The following is a 24,410-nucleotide window of genomic DNA, read 5'->3' on the forward strand; positions in this document are numbered from 1 at the left end:
TATGAGGATAAGCCAAAGATGTACAGGTTAGGTGGATTGACCACGCTAAACTGCCCTTTGTGTCCAAATCATTTAGGTGGGGTTACTGGGTTACAGGGATAAGGTGGAGGTGTGGGCTCAGGTAGGGTGCTCTTTCCAAGGGCCGGTGCAGACTCGATGGGCCAAATGGGCGTCTTCTGCACTGTAAATTCTATGTCCATGTCAATGCATCCCCACCCTCTGCTTCAAGTGTCTGGAGCCTTCCAAACCCCACTTTCTGGGCCCTGTACTCCACAGTATGTTTGCTTGATAAAAATCTTCAACCAATTAGTCTGGCATTAAATTCCATTTGAGGAAGAGAGTTTCAAAAGTTTACAACCATTTGCGTTGCCTACTGGCACTGACCCACGTACCACAGTCATGTGGGGTAATCTCTGCTGACACATTATTTACGGGGCTGTGGGGCTACAGAAACCACATGTTGTTGTGGCAATAAATTCCTGCCCACAGCAGGTGTCAACATTCCTGTCAATCATCAGCTTGAGTTTTCCACTTGCCATGATGAATGTTGACGGCGATCGTTCAACACCATTCTTCAGTCGGAGCTATGGCCACTCTGCTGGTCTCTAGACACAGGCCTCTCGGTCTACCTTCCCTTCTATGCACATGCCCAAGCCAGAGGTTCAAGCTCGCATGCTCGGCATGTTTGCCCCAGAAAGCACAGCCTCATGTAATGTCAAGGAGGCTCCATTGACACCAGAGATGTTAACCCTTGTTCTTGTTCAGTGTTAATTGTCCAGGCTTCAAGAGCACACAGCAACATGGTGAGTGTGCAGGCCTTAGAGATAGCCATGGTCCTGTGGTAGTCAGTTTGCGGTCTTTTCCCTGCCTGTTTGAAGTTGGTGACTGTCTGATGCTGAGATCTACACAACATAAATTGTGGTCTCTTACCATATCTCCAAGCTGACAAAACAAGAATCATAGAATTCCCACAATGCAGAAGGAGGCCATTCGGCCAATTGAGCCAATGGTTTTTGGTAGTGTGATGTCAGGTCTGATCGCAGGTAGGGACACAACATTCTGTCCCATATCTACAGCTTTCTAAACACGGAGGACAAAGGAGGCAATTTTGCCCACCAAGTCTGAACTGACCTTCTGAAGAAGCACCCTACTTTGGCCCTCTAACCCACCCTATCCCTGTAACCTAACCTTTACATCTATGCACACTTGGGGGCAATTTAGCATGGTCAATCCACCTAATCTGCACACCTTTGGACTGTGGGAGGACACCGGAGCATTGGGAGGAAACCCACGCAGACATGAGGATATTGTGCAAACTCAGCACAGACGGAAACCCAAGGTCGGAATTGAACCCGGGTCACTGGTGCTGTGCTACCATGAACATGGGTCAGACACTCCATCAGTCATTGCACATGATCTTCTGTCTGGGCAAATAACGCAGTGTCATCAGCACAGGGGTGATCTCTGATCAAAACATGTCCCAATTTGTTGAGGGTTTCAGTAGGGATAGGTTAGGAGTTAAAGAACAAAGAACAAAGAAATGTACAGCACAGGAACAGGGTTCGGATGGTTTATATATAGAATAACAGGTACCCGGGAGTGAGTTACAGACTGGAATCTAATCGAGGGGTTCGGGTGGTTTATATATAGAATAACAGTTACCCGGGAGTGAGTTACAGACTGCAATCTAATCGAGGGGTTATTCTATATATAAACCACCCAAACCCCTTGATTAGATTCCAGTCTGTAACTCACTCCCGGTTTAGAGGAGATGTACGAGGTAAAAAACTTGCCTCGTACATCTCCTCTAAACCGGGAGTGAGTTACAGACTGGAATCTAATCAAGGGGTTTGGGTGGTTTATATATAGACTAACAGATACCCGGGAGTGGGTTACAGACTGGAATCTAATCGAGGGGTTTGGGTGGTTTATATATAGAATAACAGAAACCCAGGAGTGGGTTACAGACTGGAATCTAATCGAGGGGTTTGGGTGGTTTATATATAGAATAACAGATACCCGAGATTGAGTTACAGACTGGAATCTAATCGAGGGGTTTGGGTGGTTTATATATAGAATAACAGGTACCCGGAGTGAGTTACAGACTGGAATCTAATCGAGGGGTTCGGGTGGTATATATATAGAATAACAGATACCCGGGTGTGAGTTACAGACTGGAATCTAATCGAGGGGTTTGGGTGGTTTATATATAGAATAACAGGTACCCGGAGTGAGTTACAGACTGGAATCTAATCGAGGGGTTCGGGTGGTATATATATAGAATAACAGATACCCGGGAGTTAGTTACAGACTGGAATCTAATCGAGGGGTATGGCGTGGTTTATATATAGAATAACAGATACCCGGGAGTGGGTTACAGACTGGAATCTAATCAAGGGGTTTGGGTGGTTTATATATAGACTAACAGATACCCGGGAGTGGGTTACAGACTGGAATCTAATCGAGGGGTTTGGGTGGTTTATATATAGAATAACAGAAACCCAGGAGTGGGTTACAGACTGGAATCTAATCGAGGGGTTTGGGTGGTTTATATATAGAATAACAGATACCCGAGATTGAGTTACAGACTGGAATCTAATCGAGGGGTTTGGGTGGTTTATATATAGAATAACAGGTACCCGGAGTGAGTTACAGACTGGAATCTAATCGAGGGGTTCGGGTGGTATATATATAGAATAACAGATACCCGGGTGTGAGTTACAGACTGGAATCTAATCGAGGGGTTTGGGTGGTTTATATATAGAATAACAGGTACCCGGAGTGAGTTACAGACTGGAATCTAATCGAGGGGTTCGGGTGGTATATATATAGAATAACAGATACCCGGGAGTGAGTTACAGACTGGAATCTAATCGAGGGGTATGGCGTGGTTTATATATAGAATAACAGATACCCGGGAGTGGGTTACAGACTGGAATCTAATCGAGGGGTTCGGGTGGTTTACATATAGAATAACAGATACCCGGGAGTGGGTTACAGACTGGAATCTAATCGAGGGGTTTGGGTGGTTTATATATAGAATAACAGAAACCCAGGAGTGGGTTACAGACTGGAATCTAATCGAGGGGTTCGGGTGGTTTATATATAGAATAACAGATACCCGAGATTGAGTTACAGACTGGAATCTAATCGAGGGGTTTGGGTGGTTTATATAGAATAACAGGTACCCGGAGTGAGTTACAGACTGTAATCTAATCGAGGGGTTCGGGTGGTATATATATAGAATAACAGATACCCGGGTGTGAGTTACAGACTGGAATCTAATCGAGGGGTTTGGGTGGTTTATATATAGAATAACAGGTACCCGGAGTGAGTTACAGACTGGAATCTAATCGAGGGGTTCGGGTGGTATATATATATAATAACAGATACCCGGGTGTAAGTTACAGACTGGAATCTAATCGAGGGGTTGGGTGGTTTATATATAGATTAACAGAAACCCGGGAGTGAGTTACAGACTGGAATCTAATCGAGGGGTTTGGGTGGTTTATATATAGAATAACAGATACCTGGGAGTGAGTTACAGACTGGAATCTAATCGAGGGGTTCGGGTGGTTTATATATAGAATAACAGATACCCGGGAGTGAGTTACAGACTGGAATCTAATCGAGGGGTTCGGGTGGTTTATATATAGAATAACAGATACCCAGGAGTGAGTTACAGACTGGAATCTAATGGAGGGGTTGGGTGGTTTATATATAGAATAACAGATACCCAGGAGTGAGTTACAGACTGGAATCTAATGGAGGGGTTGGGTGGTTTATATATAGATTAACAGAAACCCGGGAGTGAGTTACAGACTGGAATCTAATCGAGGGGTTTGGGTGGTTTAGATATAGAATAACAGATACCCGGGAGTGAGTTACAGACTGGAATCTAATTTGGTTTGGGTAGTTTAGATATAGAACAAAGAAAAAGAACAAAGAAAAGTACAGCACAGGAACAGGCCCTTCGGCCCTCCAAGCCTGTGCCGACTATGCTGCCCGTCTAAACTAAAATCTTCTACATTTCCTGGGTCCTTATCCCTCTATTCACATCCTATTCATGTATTTGTCAAGATGCCCCTTAAATGTCACTATCGTCCCTGCTTCCATCATCTCCTCCGGCAGCGAGTTCCAGGCACCCACTACCCTCTGTGTAAAAAACTTGCCTCGTACATCTCCTCTAAACCTTGCCCCTGGCACCTTAAACCTATGCCCCCAGTAATTGACCCCTCTACCCTGGGGAAAAGTCTCTGACTATCCACTCTGTCTATGCCCCTCATAATCTTGTAGACCTCCGTCAGGTCACCCCTCAACCTCCGCCGTTCCAGTGAGAACAAACCGAGTTTATTCAACCGCTCCTCATAGCTAATGCCCTCCATACCAGGCAACATCCTGGTAAATCTCTTCTGCACCCTCTCCAAAGCCTCCACATCCTTCTGGTAGTGTGGCGACCAGAATTGAACACTATACTCCAAGTGTGGCCTAAGGTTCTATACAGCTGCAACATGATTTGCCAATTCTTATACTCAATGCCCCGGCCAATGAAGGCAAGCATTCCGTATGCCTTCTCGACTACCTTCTCTACCTGTGTTGCCCCTTTCAGTGACCCATACCTGTACCCCTAGATCTGTCTGGCTTTCAATACTCTTTAGGGTTCTACCATTCACTGTATATTCCCTGCCTGCATTAGACCTTCCAAAATGTATTACCTCACATTTGTCTGTATTAAAATCCATCTGCCATCTCTCCGCCTAAGTCTCCAAACAATCTAAATGCTGCTGTATCCTCTGCCAGTCCTCATCGCTATCCGCAATTCCACCAATCTTGATGTCGTCTGCAAATTTTCTAATCAGACCAGTTAAATGCTTTTAAAGCAGACCAAGGCAGGCCAGCAGCACAGTTCAATTCCTGTACCAGCCTCCCCAAACAGGCGCCGGAATGTGTCGACTAGGGGCTTTTCACAGTAATTCCATTTGAAGCCTACTTATGACAATAAGAGATTTTCATTTGATTTAATTTTCCTCCAAATCATTTATATGTCCTACGAACAACCAAGGTCCCAGCACTGATCCCTGCGGAACACCACTAGTCACAGCCCTCCAATCAGAAAAGCACCCTTTCATTCCTACTCTCTGCCTTCTATGACCTAGCCAGTTCTGTATCCATCTTGCCAGCTCACCCCGATCCTGTGTGACTTCACCTTTTGTACCAGGCTGCCATGAGGGACCTTGTCAAAGGCCTTACTGAAGTCCATATAGACAACATCCACTGCCCTACCTGCATCAATCATCTCTGTGACCTCTTCGAAAAACTCTGTCAAGTTAGTGAGACACGACCTCCTCTTCACAAAACCATGCTGCCTCTCGCTAATATGTCCATTTGCTTCCAAATGGGAGTAGATCCTGTCTCAAAGAAGTTTCTTCAGTAATTTCCCTGCCACTGATGTAAGACTCGCTGGCCTGTAGTTCCCTGGATTATCCTTGCTACCCTTCTTAAACAAGGAACAACATTGGCTATTCAGTCCTCTGGGACATCACCTGAAGACAGTGAGGATCCAAAGATTTTTGTCAAGGCCTCAGCAATTTCCTCTCTAGCCTCCTTCAGTATTCTGGGGTAGATCCCATCCGGCCCTGGGGACTTATCTGCCTTAATATTTTTCAAGACGCCCAACACCTCATCTTTTTGGATCTCAATGTGACCCAGGCTATCTACACACCCTTCTCCAGACTTAACATCCACCAATTCCTTCTCTTTGGTGAATACTGATGCAAAGTATTAATTTAGTACCTCACCCATTTCCTCTGGCTCCACACATAGATTCCCTTGCCTATCCTTCAACGGGCCAACCCTTTCCCTGGCTACCCTCTTGCTTTTTATGTACGTGTAAAAAGCCTTGGGATTTTCCTTAACCCTATTTGCCAATGACTTTTCATGACCCCTTTTAGCCTTCCTGACTCCTTGCTTAAGTTCCTTCCTACTTTCCTTATATTCCACACAGGCGTCGTCTGTTCCCAGCCTTCTAGCCCTGACAAATGCCTCCTTTTCCTTTTTGACGAGGCCTACAATATCTCTCGTTATCCAAGGTTCCCGAAATTTGCCGTATTTATCCTTCTTCCGCACAGGAACATGTCGGTCCTGAATTCCTTTCAACTGACATTTGAAAGCCTCCCACATGTCAGATGTTGATTTACCCTCAAACATCCGCCCCCAATCTAGGTTCTTCAGTTCCCGCTAATATTGTTAGAATTAGCCTTCCCCCAATTTTGCACATTCACACAAGGACCACTCTTATCCTTGTCCACCAGCACTTAAAAACTTTCTGAATTGTGGTCACTGTTCCCGAAATGCTCCCCTACTCATTCCCCAATACCAGCTCCAGTACAGCCCCTTCCCTAGTTCGACTATCCACATATTGTTTTAAGAAGCCCTCCTGGATGCTCCTTACAAACTCTGCCCCATCCAAATCCCTAGCACTAAGTGAGTCCCATTCAATATCAGGGAAGTTGAAGTCTCCCATCACAACAACCCTGTTGCTTTTATTCCTTTCCAAAATCTGTCTACCTATCTGCTCCTCTATCTCCCATTGGCTGTTCAGAGGCCTGTAGTAAACCCCCAACATTGTGACTGCACCCTTCTTATTCCTGATCTCTCCCCATATAGCCTCACTGCCCTCTGAGGCGTCCTCCCGTAGTACAGCGGTGATATTCTCCCTAACCAGTAGCGCAACTCTGCTACCCTTTTACATCCCCCTCTATCCCGCCTAAAACATCAAAATCCTGGAATGTTTAGCTGCCAATCCTGCCCTTCCCTGAACCAGGTCTCTGTAATGGCAACAACATCATAGTTCCAAGTACTAATCCAAGCTCTAAGTTCATCTGCCTTACCTGTAATGCTTCTTGCATTAAAACATATGCACTTCAGGCCACCAGACCCGCTGTTTTCAGCAACATCAGCAACGTCTGCTCTTTCTCAGAGCCTTACTGGCCCTATTCCCTAGTTCTCCCTCAATGCTTTTACCTTCAGACCTATTGCTCCGGTACCCAACCCCCCTGCCATACTAGTTTAATCTTTTATTGCCTCCACTCGATTACAATTGAGAGTAACTTAAATCTATTCTCAATAAAACCCTGCTACCAAAGGACTTAAAGAGAAGTAATTTATAAAAAAATTAACTTTCAAAATAATACAGAAATGGTTTCTTGCTTCCGGCAAAACAGTTTGCATATCATGAATGGGGCCAACCCGGTATTCTCCGTGGCATCGGCGATTCTCTGCCTCCGATGGGCCGAGTTCCCGACGGCTTGGTTCACTTGTGCTTTTAAAAATTGTGACACTGGCGTCGTGGCTGCTGAAGTAGAGAGTGTCCAGCATGGACATAGCGTGCTGACAGATGTGCCGCTGGCCATGAGGCTTCTGCCAAGGCTGGGGGGAGTAATGGGGACCCATCCGCTGTATGGGTGCGTTCCAGCACAACCAGTCCCATCTCATTGGCTGGGATGTGTGTGGATTGTAATGTGTATGTGCGGCTGCAACTTGTCAGCCTCCCGAGTGTCAATCAGGGACCTGGCAAATCCCACACCATTTTGCATTGGAATGGATTGTGTTCCATGTGGCGTTGGTGCTAGCCCCTCCACAGTCCCCGAATCGGTCCAGGTTCGGCACCAGTTTTGCTGCCGGGAAAGTTCATGAATTCTGCGTCGGCGTCAACGCCTGGGCGGAATTCTCCGACCCCCCCCGCCCGGTCGGAGAATCGCTTTCGGGCCGCGCGAATCGCGCCACGCCGCCCCGATGCCGGGACGTGATTCTCCGGTCAGCCACTAGGGTCGACATGGTTGAGGCGGCACCGGTCGGGGTATACGCTGACTCTCCGTCCCAGGCCGGCACAGGCGGCGCGCCGATTCTCCGGCCTGGATGGGCCGAGCGACCGTCATCAAGAAGCCGAGTCCCGCCGGCGCCGTTCTAACATCCTCTGAGCCGGCGGGACCTCGGTGTTGAAGGGGCCGAGGGCGGCCTGTAGGGGGCGGGGAGGGGGGTCCAACCCCAGTGGGGGCCTCCGTAATGGCCTGGCTTGCGATCGGGGCCCACCAATTGGCGGGCCAGCCTCTCTGCCACCCCGGCCTCCTTTCCTCCGCGCCGACTCCTGTAGTCCTGCTCCATTTGGTGTCGGGGCTGGCGCGGGGAAGAAGGCCATTGCGCATGTGCTAGTTGCCACCAGTGGACCCTGCGTTGATGGGTTCAGGCTGGGATTGCAGCTGGAGTAGCATGGGCCGCCCGATGGGAGAATCCCGTCTCCCGCACTTGGCGGGATGGCCCGATGCCGGCTCCGAGAGCGGTGCTAACCACTCCGGCATCGGGCCGCCTGGAAGTTGCGGAATCCTCCGCATTTCCAGGGGCTAGGCTGGCACCGAAGGGCCGTAGCAGGCTGGCGCATGCGCTGAACTGCTGGCGTGTGTGCTGCGTATGTTCAGGGGGTTTCTTCTCTGCGCCGGCCATGGCGGAGCCTTACAGAGGCGGCGCAGAGAGATTGAGTGCCCCCAAGGCACAGACCCACCCACAGATCGCTGTGCCCCAATCGTGGGCCAGCCTAGCCGCCCTCCAAGCCACTTCCCGCCGGGATGGACCATGTCTATTTCACGCCAGTGGGACTGGCCGGAAATGGGTGGCCGCTCGGCCCATAAGGGCCTGGAGAATTGCCGGGGTGGGGGGGAACTGCCTTCGGCCCCCAACCCCCGGGTCAGAGAATCGCCAGGGGGGCGCCGTGAATCGCATCCCGCCGCTCCGATACCGACTGCCGAATTCTCTGCCGGCGGTTTTCGGGCGGGGTTTACGCGGTGCTGGCCAGGGGCCGTTGCCAGTGCCCCCCCCGACCTTTCTCCGGGCCCTGATGGGCTAAGCAGCCGCCTGTTTTCGGCCAGTCCAACCGTCGTGAAATTGACATGGTCCATCACGGCGGGATCAGGCTGGTAGGCCATCTACCAGAGTCCTGGGGGGGGAATCCGGCCATGGGGGTGGGGGGCCCACAGCGGCCTGGCCCGCGATCGGGGCCCACCGATCTGCAGGCGGGCCTGTGCCATGGGGGGGACTCTTTCCCTCCGCGCCGGCCTCTGTAAGGCTCCACCATGGCCGGTGCAGAGAAGAAACCCCCTGCGCATGCACAAGAACACGCCGGCGGTTCTGTGAATGCGCCGGCCCTTCGGCGCTAGTTGGCGTGGCGCCAACCCCTCCAGCGCTGGCCTAGTCCCCGGAAGTGTGGATGATTCTGCAACTTCTGGATGGCCCGACACCGGAGTGGTTCGTGCCGCTCTTGGCGCCGGCGTTGGGCCATCCGGCCAGTTGCGGGAGAATCCCGCCCTCTGTCCCCAAGCCGGCGTGGGAACGGTGGCAGGAAAACTGCCGCATAATGATGGCCACTGATTCCCCATTTTGCTGGGGGCTAGCAGGGAGGCAGCGTAGAGCACCCGGCTCTAACTGCCGATACGGCCTGGAGAATTGCTGGGTCTGTGGCCGGGCATGCGCACCGCCTGCAGTAGCTACGCCGTGCTTCATGGTGGATGCCGCTCTCAGACCCAGCCGGTGAAATAATCCCCCCCTTCGGCCGGCTACCACGCCCCGGACCGCTCCACCACAGTGCCCTCAGCCCAGAATATGTCCGCCCCTGCCCGCGGATCGGCCCTCCCCTGACTGTGGCGCGCAGAACTGAGTCCGCAGCCACCATACCGAGTTCCTGATGGATGAGATCACACGTGTCCCACGCAGTGGGAAACTCGGCCGGTCAGGAACGGAGCATCGCGGGGCGGGAGGCCGTGGATACAGCACTCGCAGAGTACGCCGCTTTTCAGGGGGCGGAGCATTGTGAGATACCCCGATCGGGGGTTTTCCGTCCCGTCGCTGAACGCGATTTCAGTGTCGGGGATTGGAGAATCCAACCCCTTGAGAATGACTTAATGAAAGGAAGTCCACAAATAAACAATGTCCATAAACATTTCTTTGTCCACTCCTTTAATCACCTCATCAAAATGTTCAATCAGGATCGTCAGGTATGACGACCCTTTAGAAATCCCTGTTCACTCTCTTTGATCAGCTGAAAATTTGCAAAGTCTACCCTTAATTATCGATTCCAATAATTTCCCGATAACATGTTAGGTTAAGTGGTGTATAATTCCCTGGTTTCCATCTCTCACCTTTAACAGCGGACTGACAGGCACAATTTTCCAATCTACATTAACAGGGGCTGGTTTAGCACACTGGGCTAAATCGCTGGCTTTTAAAGCAGACCAAGCAGGCCAGCAGCACGGTTCGATTCCCGCACCAGCCTCCCCGGACAGGCGCCGGAATGTGGCGGCTAGGGGCTTTTCACAGTAACTTCATTGAAGCCTACTCATGACAATAAGCCATTTTCATTTCATTTCAGTTGTTGAACCGAATGAACAATTTTGGATCTGCAATGTTCATAGAATCCCAACTGTGCAGAAGGAGGCCATTCAGCCCATCGAATCTGCAATGACCCACTGAAAGAGCATCCTACCCAGGCCCACTCCTCCACCCTATCCCTGTAATCCCACCTAACCTACACATCTTTGGACTCTTCAGGGGCAATTTTATCATAGTCAATCCATCTAACAGCACATATTTGGACTGTGGGAGGAAACCAGAGCACCCGGAAGAAATCCACGCAGACATGGGGGTCCGGGATTCTCTCAGCCCGGGGCCGTGCCGGAGAACCCCCGTGACCGGCGCGAATCGCACCACGCCACCCCGACGCCGGCACACAATTCTCCGCAGAGTGGAGAATCGGCGCCATAGGCACCGGCGTAGTTGGCGCAGCGCTGGTCACGGGCCATTCTACGTGTCCGGCCCTCCGATTCTCGGGGCGGGATAGACCGAGCAGCCGTCGTGGTAACGCAGAGTCCAGCCGGCGCCGTCTACACCTGCTCTCGGCCGACGGGAACTCAGCGTGGAAGGGTCGGGTGGCGGCCTGTGGCGGGGGAGGCGAGTCCGACCCCGGGGTGGGGGGGGATATGGCCTGGCCCACCAATCGGCGGGCCCGCCTTTCTGTCTCTCGGCCTCCTTTCTTCCGCACCGGCCCCTGCAGCCCTGCGCCATGTTGCGTCGGGGCCGGCGAGGACAAGTGAGACACTGCGCATGCGCGGAAATCGCGCCGGTGGGACTGCGCATGCGCGGGTTCGCGCCAGACCCACTGCGCATGCGCGCATCTCCCGGCGCCCATTCCACAGCCTGATCAGCAGCTGGAGAGGCATGAACCGCTCCAGTACCGTGCTGGCCCCCTGTAGGGACCAGAATTACTGATCCTGGGGCCGCGTTGATGCCATTGAGAAACGCGACGGCGTTTCTGACGGCGACAACACTTAGCCTCAGGATCACAGAATGCCGCCCGGGGAGAAAGTGCAGACTCCACACAGTTACCCGAGGTCAGAATTGAAGCTGGGTTCCTGGTATATTGAGACAGCAGTGCTAATCATTGTGCTACAGTGCTGCCCCTAGTTCTCACGGATTTCCTTTAAAACCCTGCGGTAGAAACTATCGGATCCTGGGCATTTGTTACTCTGAATTTTGTGTTATTCACCATAAGGATTGTGATGAGAACCGATTTTCTGCTCAAAGAGGCAGGACATGTGGAGATTTAAGGTTAAAGGAGATGGCAGAGTGACTTTGCGCCTGGGAGTGAGTTCAGAGACACTGAGAAGAGAGAGTGAACGGACTTTTAAAAGACAGTGGAATACGTATCCTGGTGTGGCAGGGAGAAGAGAGCCTGTGGAAGGGCCAGGGAACTAAATGCACAAGGTTACACATCTGCTGGGAGAATGGCTTAAAGTACTTTAGTACTGATAGTTGATTAATGGGGTGACACCTTTTGTTTGTCTATTAGTTTTCTTACCCTCTGATGATCAGTTCCAGTCCAGACAACGATTGTGACAGGAATTGTGGGGGAACGCAGTGTCAAAGGTCATGAGAAAACAGGCAATCAGTTTCCAGGAAAAAATAAGAACAGTTCATTAGATTATTTAATAAATAATTAAACAGCAACCGACACAGCAACACAGCCCTTTCGATCAACATGATTTATACACCTGACCCTCACCCAATAACTCTGGATAATCAGGATTTCCACATGACAAGCTAATGATCCAGTTAGCTTTTGCACTCTCTCAATGACATCTTTCCCTCCACAACAGAATGTACTGCAGTAAATACTTTGATATTATTCTGCACTGTGTGGGAGTAAGTCTTTCTGTACCGATTACCTCACCATCGCTGGATAGAATACCCAGTGCTGAATGGATTATCCCGGAATTCTCTGGCTGTTGGGATTCTCTTTTCCCACTGGTAGCGCACCCCTGCCCGTGAGTTTCCCAGCAGTGTCGGTGGCTTCAATGAGTTAAGCCAGCCTTCAGTGTTTGGTAGTATCCAGTGTTGATTCATAATCCCAGTGTTGGATGGTTTTCCCAGTATGAGGAGGAATACCTCAATGTGCAGTTGATTTTTTCAGTGTTGCATAGGTTGTGTAAGGTAAAGTCGCCATAGTCCCAGATGGCCATAGGCTGCTTTCCCCTTCGAGGGGGAGAGCGGACTGATGGTGGTTTAAACAGAAGATCAGGCAAGGGACAAGGTTGAGAAGGTGGGGCCTTCATAAATAACCTCAGCAGGGAATGAACCTACGTTGCTGGCCTCGCTCCGCAACTAAGCTAAACTGACCCCCGTATTGTGCCAGTATGGGGTACATTACCCCAGTATGGGGCAGATTGTCCTGATGTTGGGTAGATTGTCCCAGTGTTGGATGGGTTATCCGAGCATTTAAAAAAAAAATTCATTTGGTCTGGGAGACCAGCATTTATTGCTCGTCCCTAATTGCCCATGAACTGAGTGGCTTGCAACACAGTTAAGAGTATGGGGTCTGGAGTCACATGCAGGCCCGATTTCCTTCTCAAAAGAACATTAGTGAACCAGATGGGTTTTTCCAACAATCGGCCATGGTTTCATGGTCACCTTTCGACTTTAATTCCAGATACAGCCAGCGTCAGGAAGGGTTAGGGCCAGGAGGGTCTCAGTTAGGGGAGAGTGTCTGAATCTTACCTCTTCTTCAACAATGCGCTAAAGTCCAGTCCTCCAGCTTCATCACCCGCATCTATGCTACTGTGGAGAGATGAATAAGTTAGAGAGCTGGCAATGGGGAACTGTTCCTCCAAGAACATGGAGTAGATCTCCTGAATACACATTGTACCAATAGTTACTTTTGAATTATGAGAATTTGAGAGTGTGGATTTAACTTTTGAGTCCTTGATTCAGTGGATTCACCTGCTGCTTTTCAAAGGGATTCTGTTTGGTCCTTCATTACCCATTATATATTTACAATATAAAGCTCCCTCTACACTGTCCCCATCAAACACTCCCAGGACAGTTGCAGCACAGGGTTAGATACACAGTAAAGCTCCCTCTACACTGTCCCCATCAGACACTCCCAGGACAGGTACAGCATGGGGTTATACACAGAATAAAGCTCCCTCTACACTGTCCCATCAAACACTCCCAGGACGGTACAGCACAGAGTTAGATACAGAGTAAAGCTCACTCTTCACTGTCCCCATCAAACATACCCAGGACAGGTACAGCACGGAGTTAGATACAGAGTAAAGCTCCCTCTACACTGTCCCCATCAGACACTCCCAGGACAGGTACAGCACGGGGTTAGATACAGAGTAAAGCTCCCTCTACACTGTCCCATCAAACACTCCCAGGACGGTACAGCACAGAGTTAGATACAGAGTAAAGCTCACTCTTCACTGTCCCCATCAAACACTCCCAGGACAGGTACAGCACGGGGTTAGATACAGAGTAAAGCTCCCTCTTCACTGTCCCCATCAAACACTCCCAGGACAGGTACAGCACGGGGTTAGATACAGAGTAAAGCTCCCTCTACACTGTCCCATCAAACACTCCCAGGACAGGTACAGCACGGGGTTAGATTCAGAGTAAAGCACCCTCTACACTGTCCCCATCAAACACTCCCAGGACAGGTACAGCACAGTGTAAGATACAGAGTAAAGCTCCCTCTACACTGTCCCCCTCAGACACTCCCAGGACAGATACAGCACGGGGTTAGACACAGAAAAAAGCTCTCTCTACACTGTCCCCATCAAACACTCCCACGACGGGTACAGCACAGGGTTAGATACAGAGTAAAGCTCACTCTTCACTGTCCCCATCAAACATACCCAGGACAGGTACAGCACAGGGTTAGATACACAGCAAAGCTCCCTCTTCACTGTCCCCATCAAACACTCCCAGGACAGGTACAGCACGGGGTTAGATACAGAGTAAAGCTCCCTCTTCACTGTCCCCATCAAACACTCCCAGGACAGGTACAGCACGGGGTTAGACACAGAATAAAGCTCCCTCTACACTGTCCCCATCAGACACTCCCAGGACAGGTACAGCACAGGGTTAGACACAGAATAAAGCTCCCTCTACACTGTCCTATCAAACACTTCCAGGGTTAGATTAACAGTAAAGCTCCCTCTCCACTGTCCCATCAAACACTCCCAGGACGGGTACAGCACAGGGTTAGATACAGAGTAAAGCTCCCTCTACACTGTCCCCATCAAACGCTTCCTGGACAGGTACAGCACGGGGTTAGATACAGAGTAAAGCTCACTCTTCACTGTCCCCATCAAACATACCAGGACAGGTACAGCACGGGGTTAGATACAGAGTAAAGCTCCCTCTACACTGTCCCCATCAAACACTCCCAGGACAGGTACAGCACGGGGTTAGATACAGAGTAAAGCCCCCTCTACACTGTCCCATCAAACACTCCCAGGACAGGTACAGCACAGAGTTAGATACAGAGTAATGCCCCCTCTACACTGTCCCATCAAACACTCCCAGGACAGGTACAGCACAGGGTTAGATACAGAGTCAAGCTCCCTCTACACTGTCCCCATCAAACACTCCCAGGACAGGTACAGCTCGGGGTTAGATACAGAGTCAAGCTCCCTCTACACTGTCCCCATCAAACACCCCCAGGACAGGTACAGCTCGGGGTTAGATACAGAGTAAAGCTCCCTCTACACTGTCCCCATCAAACACTCCCAGGACGGATACAGCACGGGGTTAGATACAGAGTAAAGCTCCCTCTACACCGTCCCCATCAAACACTCCCAGGACAGGTACAGCACAGGGTTAGATACAGAGCAAAGCTCCCTCTTCACTGTCCCCATCAAACACTCCCAGGACAGGTACAGCACAGAGTTAGATACAGAGTAAAGCTCCCTCTACACTGTCCCCATCAAACACTCCCAGGACAGGTACAGCACGGGGTTAGATACAGAGTAAAGCTCCCTCTACACCGTCCCCATCAAACACTCCCAGGACAGGTACAGCACGGGGTTAGATAGAGAGTAAAGCTCCCTCTACACTACACTGTTCCCATCAAACACTCCCAGGACAGGTACAGCACGGGGTTAGATAGAGAGTAAAGCTCCCTCTACACCGTCCCCATCAAACACTCCCAGGACAGGTACAGCACGGGGTTAGATACAGAGTAAAGCTCCCTCTACACTGTTCCCATCAAACACTCCCAGGACAGGTACAGCACGGGGTTAGATACAGAGTAAAGCTCCCTCTACACTGTTCCCATCAAACACTCCCAGGACAGGGACAGCACAGGGTTAGACAGAGGATAAAGCTCCCTCTACACTGTCCCCATCATACACTCCCAGGTCAGGCACAGCACGGGTTAGATACAGAGTAAAGCTCCCTCTACACTGTCCCCAACAAACACTCCCAGGACAGGTACAGCACGGGGTTAGGTACAGAGTAAAGCTCCCTCTACACCGTCCCCATCAAACACTCCCAAGACAGGTACAGCACAGGGTTAGGTACAGAGTAAAGCTCCCTCTACACTGTCCCCATCAAACACTCCCAGGACAGGTACAGCACAGGGTTAGATACAGAGTAAAGCTCCCTCTACACTGTACCCACCAAACACTCCCAGGACAGGAACAGCACAGGGTTAGATACAGAGCAAAGCTCCCTCTACACTGTCCCCATCAAACACTCCCAGGACAGGTACAGCACAGGGTTAGATATAGAGTAAAGTTCCCTCTACATTGTTCCCATCAAACACTCCCAGGACAGGTACAGCACAGGGTTAGATACAGAGTAAAGCTCCCTCTACACTGTCCCCATCAAACACTCCCAAGACAGGTACAGCAAAGGTTTATATACACAGCAAAGCTCCCTCTACACTGTCCCCAACAAACACTCCCAGGACAGGTACAGCACGGGGTTAGATACAGAGTAAAGCTCCCTCTACACTGTCCCCATCAAACACTCCCAGGACAGGTACAGCACAGGGTTAGATACAGAGTAAAGCTCCCTCTACACTGTCCCCATCAAACACTCCCAGAACAGGTACAGCACGGGGTTAGACAGATGATAAAGCTCCTCTACACTGTCCCCATCAGGCACTCCCAGGACAGGTACAGCATGGGGTTAGATACAGAGTAAACATACTGGTCACTGCTGTTAGAGTTTGGCTCCCTCCTCTAATATCATTGATTGGCGATCCCACCTCACTCTGTAATGACAGCTGATCAGGGGCTGGGTGGATTGTTTGTAAAGAGTGGCAAATGCCAATGTTTCTCTTCGATAGAGTGGCGCAGTCATTGGTGCTCAAATTGCTGTCAGGATGCCCACATCATTGGCAGTGCCAATATCAATTGCCCCTTATCTTTGTCTGAGCAGGTGCTAAGGGATGTACTGGTTTAGCTATCGAGTCCTGTTGGACCACATTACAGCCCTGGTACCAGAGGCCCACATCTATCCTTAAACAGATTTCTCATTCTTACCCAGGTCAGATCTGCTCTGTGCTTCAGTCGGACATTCAGAGACATTTACCGAACAAAACCTATTTCTTCAACATTCTTCCATCTAGATTTCTCATTGTGTCAGAGGTGTCACTGCTCTAACAGGTCAGCATGCCAGCGCAGTGGGAGTGCCCCTCGTTATTCATGCTGTGAAAATGGACTCAATGCAGCAATGTGAGAGTTGGCAATGTGTTAGCATGTAGGAAGGAGAGTGTGTGACAGGGCAGAGAGGGGCAGGGGAGAGCGAAGGGTAGGGGAGGAGTGAAAGGGAAGCGGGTGAAAGGGAAGCGGGTGAAAGGGAAGTGGGTGAAAGGGCAGAGGGTGAAAGGGCAGAGGGTGAAAGGGAAGTGGGTGAAAGGGCAGAGGGTGAAAGGGCAGAGGGTGAAAGGGCAGAGGGTGAAAGGGCAGAGGGTGAAAGGGAAGTGGGTGAAAGGGAAGCGGGTGAAAGGGCAGAGGGTGAAAGGGCAGAGGGTGAAAGGGAAGTGGGTGAAAGGGCAGAGGATGAAAGGGCAGAGGATGAAAGGGCAGAGGGTGAAAGGGCAGAGGGTGAAAGGGCAGAGGGTGAAAGGGCAGAGGGTGAAAGGGCAGAGGGTGAAAGAGCAGAGGATGAAAGGGCAGAGGGTGAAAGGGCAGAGGGTGAAAGGGCAGAGGGTGAAAGGGCAGAGGGTGAAAGGGCAGAGGGTGAAAGGGAAGCGGGTGAAAGGGAAGCGGGTGAAAGGGCGGAGGGTGAAAGGGCAGAGGGTGAAAGGGCAGAGGGTGAAAGGGCAGAGGGTGAAAGGGAAGTGGGTGAAAGGGCAGAGGGTGAAAGGGCAGAGGGTGAAAGGGCAGAGGGTAAAAGGGCAGAGGGTGAAAGGGCAGAGGGTGAAAGGGCAGAGGGTGAAAGGGAAGTGGGTGAAAGGGCAGAGGGTGAAACAGGTGGAAGTGGACAGAGAATGGAATGAAGGGAGGGGCAAAAGGGGAGGGTGAAGGTATGGAGAGGGGTAGTGTGAGGATAGGTGAAGGGGAGAGTGTGGTGCAGGAGTTTGCATAGAGGAAGGGAGCAAGGGGTTTGAAAGCTGTGCAATGGGAGTAGATGCTGTGGGCTGGGGTGGACCTAAAGATAAAGATAGGTAATAGGATGTAGGAGGGCATCAGATAGACCCGAGGTAAAGTGGGTGAAGGGAGGTTTCGGTAGAGGGGGTTAGGGTGAGAGTTAAGGGTTGTGATTTTGGATGGATCAATTTTGACTGGAGCGGTATCAGTAGTTGGGGTGTGGGCTGGGATATGGTTGGAGGAGTAAGGGGGTGAGGTGTTTGGGTTTGGAGTCGTGTGGAGGTGGAGAGTGGTTCACTGCCAGTGTTATTCTACTGGGTTACTGATGTGACTCGGTGATCGCCTCTCAGTCCAGCAGCCTCCAGAATCACCCCCACAAGGCAGGCCTCACTCTTACAGTCCAAATATTGGGAGAGATTCTGGCATTGCCGTTTAGTCAGCTCACTGATCCCGATTCTTAAAGGAGTCACCACCTTGGTCACGAGCAGAGATTCCCATGATTATTTGTGTCTTTTCCGTGTTTATCATTGGCCAATCAGGAGACCTGGGAACTCCCACCAAGGTTGCTGCCCCGTTAAGAGCTGGGATTGAGTGCCGCTGTATAATGTTACTACCTGGTACTGGTCCCCATCCTCTTCCGAAATCCCACTGCTGCCAAGCTCCTAGACATAGTTTGAATGACAAGTTAGCGATCAGACAGATCGCAGCAACAAACCCAAGCACAGTCTGAATGTTCACCCACGCTCTACACATTCAAATCCATTTAACTAACTGAATTGAACAGGTAACACTGAAGAATAGGCCAAGGAGGTGGAGGGAAGACAGGAAGAGTCAGGAGGGGGAGGGGGAATGGGGGAACAGGCTGCTTTGCCTCATCAAGCACCAAATCAATGACTGTCACAGTCAACCAGTAGTCTCCAGCTTGAATCAATACTCTGACACATTTGACCAATCAGCTTCCACAATAGACACATATCCTGGGTCAATAAGCTGCAGTTTGAAATCCACATTTACATGGGGCCAAGATTGACCATGTTGGATCAGCCACTCCCACAAGTACAGCCCAAATGGGGTTGCATACAAGTTGTAGGAAACACACTGGCACAGTGGTTAACAATGCTGCCTCACAGGACCTGGGTTTAATTCCAACCTCATGTGACTGTCTGTGTGGAGTTTGCATGTTCTCCCGGTATCTGCATAGGTTTCCTCTGGGTGTTCCAGTTTATTCCCACAGTCCAGAGAGGTGGATTGGCCATGCTAAAATTGCCCCTTGATGTCCAAAGATGTGCGGTTCTGTGGATTGGCCATGTTAAATTAGTGTTCAAAGGCGCACAGATTAGGTGGATTGGCCATGTTAAATTAGTGTTCAAAGACACGCAGATTAGGTGGATTGGCCATGTTAAATTAGTGTTCAAAGATACGCAGGTTAGGTGGATTGGCCATGTTAAATTAGTGTTCAAAGACACGCAGATTAGGTGGATTGGCCATGTTAAATTAGTGTTCAAAGACACGCAGATTAGGTGGATTGGCCATGTTAAATTAGTGTTCAAAGACATGCAGATTAGGTGGATTGGCCATGTTAAATTAGTGTTCAAAGACACGCAGAATAGGTGGATTGGCCATGTTAAATTAGTGTTCAAAGACACGCAGATTAGGTGGATTGGCCATGTTAAATTAGTGTTCAAAGACATGCAGAATAGGTGGATTGGCCATGTTAAATTCGTGTTCAAAGACACGCAGAATAGGTGGATTGGCCATGTTAAATTAGTGTTCAAAGATACACAGATTAGGTGGATTGGCCATGTTAAATTAGTGTTCAAAGACACGCAGATTAGGTGGATTGGCCATGTTAAATTAGTGTTCAAAGATACGCAGATTAGGTGGATTGGCCATGTTAAATTAGTGTTCAAAGACACGCAGATTAGGTGGATTGGCCATGTTAAATTAGTGTTCAAAGACACGCAGATTAGGTGGATTGGCCATGTTAAATTAGTGTTCAAAGATACGCAGATTAGGTGGATTGGCCATGTTAAATTAGTGTTCAAAGACACGCAGGTTAGGTGGATTGGCCATGTTAAATTAGTGTTCAAAGATACGCAGGTTAGGTGGATTGGCCATGTTAAATTAGTGTTCAAAGATACGCAGGTTAGGTGGATTGGCCATGTTAAATTAGTGTTCAAAGACACGCAGGTTAGGTTATGGGGTTAAGGGGATAGAGTGGAAGGGGGAGCGGCTGGATAGGGTATTCTTTCGGAGGGTTGGTGCAGACTCAATGGGCTGAATGACCTCCTAACGCACTGTTTGGACTCTACGGATTCTGTGAAGTCATCTAGCAACTGAGCAGGGGTGAGACCCAGGTGACAGCCATAGGTTGCTGAGGATGGTGGAAGCCTGACTGACTGAAGATACAGATATCAGTGCCAGCACCCAGGCTATAGACTGGGCAGCACAAATTGAACCGAGTCAGGACTCCAAGCTCCCGAGCAGTACAGACACAAGTTCGGTTCTGTGATGAGGACTTTACCTCAGCATTTGCCATCTCTGATTTTGTTCCTGGTCCCGAGGGTAAAGTATTGCTGTGGGGCTTGCCAAGTATAGAATCGAGCATCAAACAGACTTCAGTAAGTTAGAAACACATTTCACATCTACAATTCCAAGAGAGTCACTTACGTGCGTCTGAACTGAGACAAAATGTCCATTTCCTCGTGCACTGGGACCTCTGGGATTAGAACATGCCACAGTTAACAACATTTCCTGAGTAGGTTAACAAATAGTAAGTAGATAGAAAACTGTCCCATTCACCCATCACCCCTGTGCTCACTCACCTTCCTTCACTCCAGGTTATACAACACTGATTGAAAATTCAACCTCCATGACCACGCCCCGGACCCCCTCCTCCGTCTCTGTAATTACCAGCCTGACAACCCTCCAAGAAATCTGCACCCCTCCAATTCTGCGCTGGAGTGTATACAGAACAGGTTTGAGAGGCTGACTTTGGCCAACTCCTGTCCAAATATTCACTGCCCGATTTTAATTGGTCCATCCTTAGTGGCTGTCCCTTCAGCGTTCCACCCTGAAGGTCTGAAATTCTCGCCCTTAACCTCTGCAGCAGCTTTTATACCAGTGTGGACAAAATGCCTCCAACTGTCATCAACCCCTCCTCCCCCAACCCCACCACCCTGGAGAACAGGCCGTTCAATTATGTCTGTCACCCACTCCCCCATCACCCTGGAGAACAGGCCGTCTGATATGTCTGCCCTCCGCTTCTCCCTCTTCCCCACCACCCTGGAGAACAGGCCGTTCGATTATGACTGTCACCCACTCCCCCAGCTACCCTGGAGAACAGGGGCTGGATCTCCACCCCGTTTGGCGCAGGGTTGGGGGGGGGGGGGGGGAGAATCCAATTTGACGCCAAAGTCGGGACCGGCGATACCTGAGAATCGGCGTGTGTGCGTAGTACTCCGCCCGACTGGGGGGCCCATTGCCAGAGGCTCGCCCAGCGGTCCTCCTCTTCTGACCGGCTAAGTTCCCGACGGCGTGGAACTAACATGCTATGGCCGATCGGGATGCTTGCGTGGCGGCTGCGGACTCAGTCCACGGCCACCCTGATTGGGGGGGGGGGGGGGGGGGGGGGGGATCGGGCACCACTTTATGGGTGGATAGGGGGAGAGATCGGGCCAGTCAGATCTTCGGGGCGCGCGACGGATTGGGGGCGGCTACATTTAAAAGCTGCCTCCGCAGTCCGAGTCCGCCATCGTGCCCCGACCGTGGCCGCTGGAGGCTGCCGCCGTGCGCATGCGCGGACTCCAGACTGGAAGTGTATTTGCTTGTATCTACAGATAAAACTGCATGAATCATTCCGGGTTCCTGCTAGCCCCCTGCAGCTGAGTGAATCGACTGTCCTTTTTTATTGGAAACTTGGGGGTGAAACACCAGCATTATTACGCCAGAGTGGGGACATAGCGACATAGCGCATTTTGGAAGAATCCAGCCCAGGGTGTATGACTGTATCTGTCACCCCCTCCCCCACCATCCTGGAGAACAGGCCTCTGCCACTCCCTCCTCACTCTTCCCCACCATCCTGGAGAACATTATAAACATTTACCACATCAAAGAGAGGCAAGTGCAGTGAAATCATACGCTTGAATGATTAGAATGCACTTAGTGTTTGGGATGCACTTCAATCTCTTTGATGTGGTCAATGTTCACAAATGTTGGGGTTTCACCACTTAGGCCACTGAAGCGTGAAGGGATATAGAACATAGAATATAGAACAGTACAGCACAGAACAGGCCCTTCGGCCATCGATGTTGTGCTGAGCATTGCCCAAAACCAAGATCAAGCTATCCCACTCCCTGTCATTCTGGTTTGCTCCATGTGCCTATTCAATAACCGCTTGAAAGTTCCTAAAGTGTCCGACTCCATTATCACAGCAGGCAGTCCATTCCACACCCTAACCACTCTCTGAGTAAAGAACCTACCTCGGACATCTCTCCTATATCTCCCACCCTGAATCTTGTAGTTATGGCCCTTTGGAACAACTACATCCACCCGAGGAAATAATCTCTCAACGTCCACTCTATCTATCCCCCTCATCATCTTATATACCTCTATTAAGTCACCTCTCATCCTCCTCCGCTCCAAAGAGAAAAGCCCTAGCTCCCTCAACCTTTCCTCATAAGACCTATCCTGCAAACCAGGCAGCATCCTGGTAAATCTCCTTTGCACCCTTTCCAATGCTTCCACATCCTTCCGAGAACGAGGTGACCAGAACTGCACACAATACTCCAAATGTGGTCTCACCAGGGTCCTGTACAGTTGCAACATAACCCTGCGGCTCTTAAACTCAAGCGCCCTGTTAATAAATGCTAACACACTATAGGCCTTCTTCACGGCTCTATCCACTTGAGTGGCAACCTTCAGAGATCTGTGGACATGAACCCCAAGATCTCTCTGTTCCTTCACATACTTCAGAACCCTGCCGTTGACCTTGTAATCCGCATTCAAATTTTTTTCTACCAAAATGAATCACCTCGCACTTATCAGGGTTAAACTCCATCTGCCATTTTTCGGCCCAGCTCTGCATCCTATCCATGTCTCTTTGCAGCCTACAACAGCCCTCCACCTCATCCACTACTCCACCAATCTTGGTGTCATCAGCAAATGTACTGACCCACCCTTCAGCCCCCTCCTCCAAGTCATTGATAAAAATCACAAATAGCAGAGGACCCAGCACTGATCCCTGTGGTACACCCCTGGTGACTGGGCTCCAGGATGAAAATTTTCCATCCACCACCACCCTCTGTCTTCTATGTGATAGCCAGTTACTGATCCAATCGACCAAATTTCCCTCTATGCCATGCCTCCTTACTTTCTGCATGAGCCGACCATGGGGCACCTTATCAAACGCCTTACTAAATCCATGTATACGACATTAACTGCTCTACCTTCATCTACACACTTAGTTACCTCCTCAAAGAATTCAATCAAATTTGTGAGGCAAGATTTACCCTTCACAAATCCGTGTTGACTATCCCGGATTAAGCTGCAAGTTAGGGGTGGTCTATACCCCGAGAATGAGCCAAAACCCTGGAGAATGATCTAAAACTTCTAAGTTGCTTTAATATCTCCTCTACATTGGTGAGTGGATCCGTTGTATACAATAACAGATCAAGGACACCCGTGCTCCCTCCATCCCCCCTCTATCTCTCTCCACTCCGTAGATTACCTCAATGCTATGGCCAGAGGCTCAATTACCAAGGCAAACAATAGCGGGGACATACAATGGGCAACCCTGCTTCATACCCCTATTCAATTGGAAATATCCTAAGATCAGCGCATTTGCGGTGGGAGCCTTTTATTGAATCAAAGCTGCAGATGGTTTGTACAAGTTTCCAATCAGTGACCACTACTCGAAATCTATGAATGGCTTGCAGATAGTGGACCTGTGGGATTCAGATTGTAGGCACAAATGTTCTTCTTCAAGGAATAGACACGTGGAGTTGCAAGGTATGTATTACAGCTGCAATGATTCCCACTGCCTCGTCTGAACTAGCTTCCCGACAGGGGTCCCTTTTTTAGGGGGAGGGGTGGGGGGTTAATTTGGGGAGTCTGTGGAGGGGGCTTCTTTAGGCTGGGGGTGCGTGTCTCTATTATAGGGGTCCTTGTGAGGGGCTCTACTAGAGGAGATGTGGGCAGGCAGTGAATTTTGGGGTGGGAGTGCCCCTCAGATGGGCTTAGACGTTCTCTATCATTGTGGCCCTGGTTTGGTGGATCTCGCAGTGAATCAAGGGAGTCAGCCCATCATATGGTCCTCCAGGTCAGGTTCGCGATTGCCGACACCACGAATGATCCGCACCCGCGAGATTCTGGCTGTGGGGACCGAGAATCACGGGAAGCTGAAGCATAGGGCGCTGCTCCCACTAAGTCATGAAGACCCATTTGCATTTATTTACGCCCCCATGCCAGCTTGCATTGTGGATCGCG

The 24,410-nt window shown here is 50.2% G+C and overlaps 1 protein-coding gene across 2 annotated transcripts in view; it reads right to left on the minus strand.

Moving 5' to 3' along the window:
* Positions 1 to 24,410, minus strand: part of LOC119971566 (myosin-binding protein C, cardiac-type-like) — a 226,833-nt gene that overhangs the window by 141,735 nt on the left and 60,688 nt on the right. For both annotated transcript variants that reach the window (XM_038807310.1, XM_038807309.1), the window contains 3 exons: positions 20,595 to 20,643; positions 13,099 to 13,158; positions 11,903 to 11,905 (listed from right to left, as the gene is read on the minus strand). In XM_038807310.1, coding sequence (XP_038663238.1) covers positions 11,903 to 11,905; positions 13,099 to 13,158; positions 20,595 to 20,643 — 112 coding nt within the window. The remainder of the gene's footprint in view (positions 1 to 11,902; positions 11,906 to 13,098; positions 13,159 to 20,594; positions 20,644 to 24,410) is intronic.

Source organism: Scyliorhinus canicula, chromosome 9, assembly GCF_902713615.1.
Source record: "Scyliorhinus canicula chromosome 9, sScyCan1.1, whole genome shotgun sequence".
In the NCBI taxonomy this organism is placed as follows: Eukaryota; Metazoa; Chordata; class Chondrichthyes; order Carcharhiniformes; family Scyliorhinidae; genus Scyliorhinus; species Scyliorhinus canicula.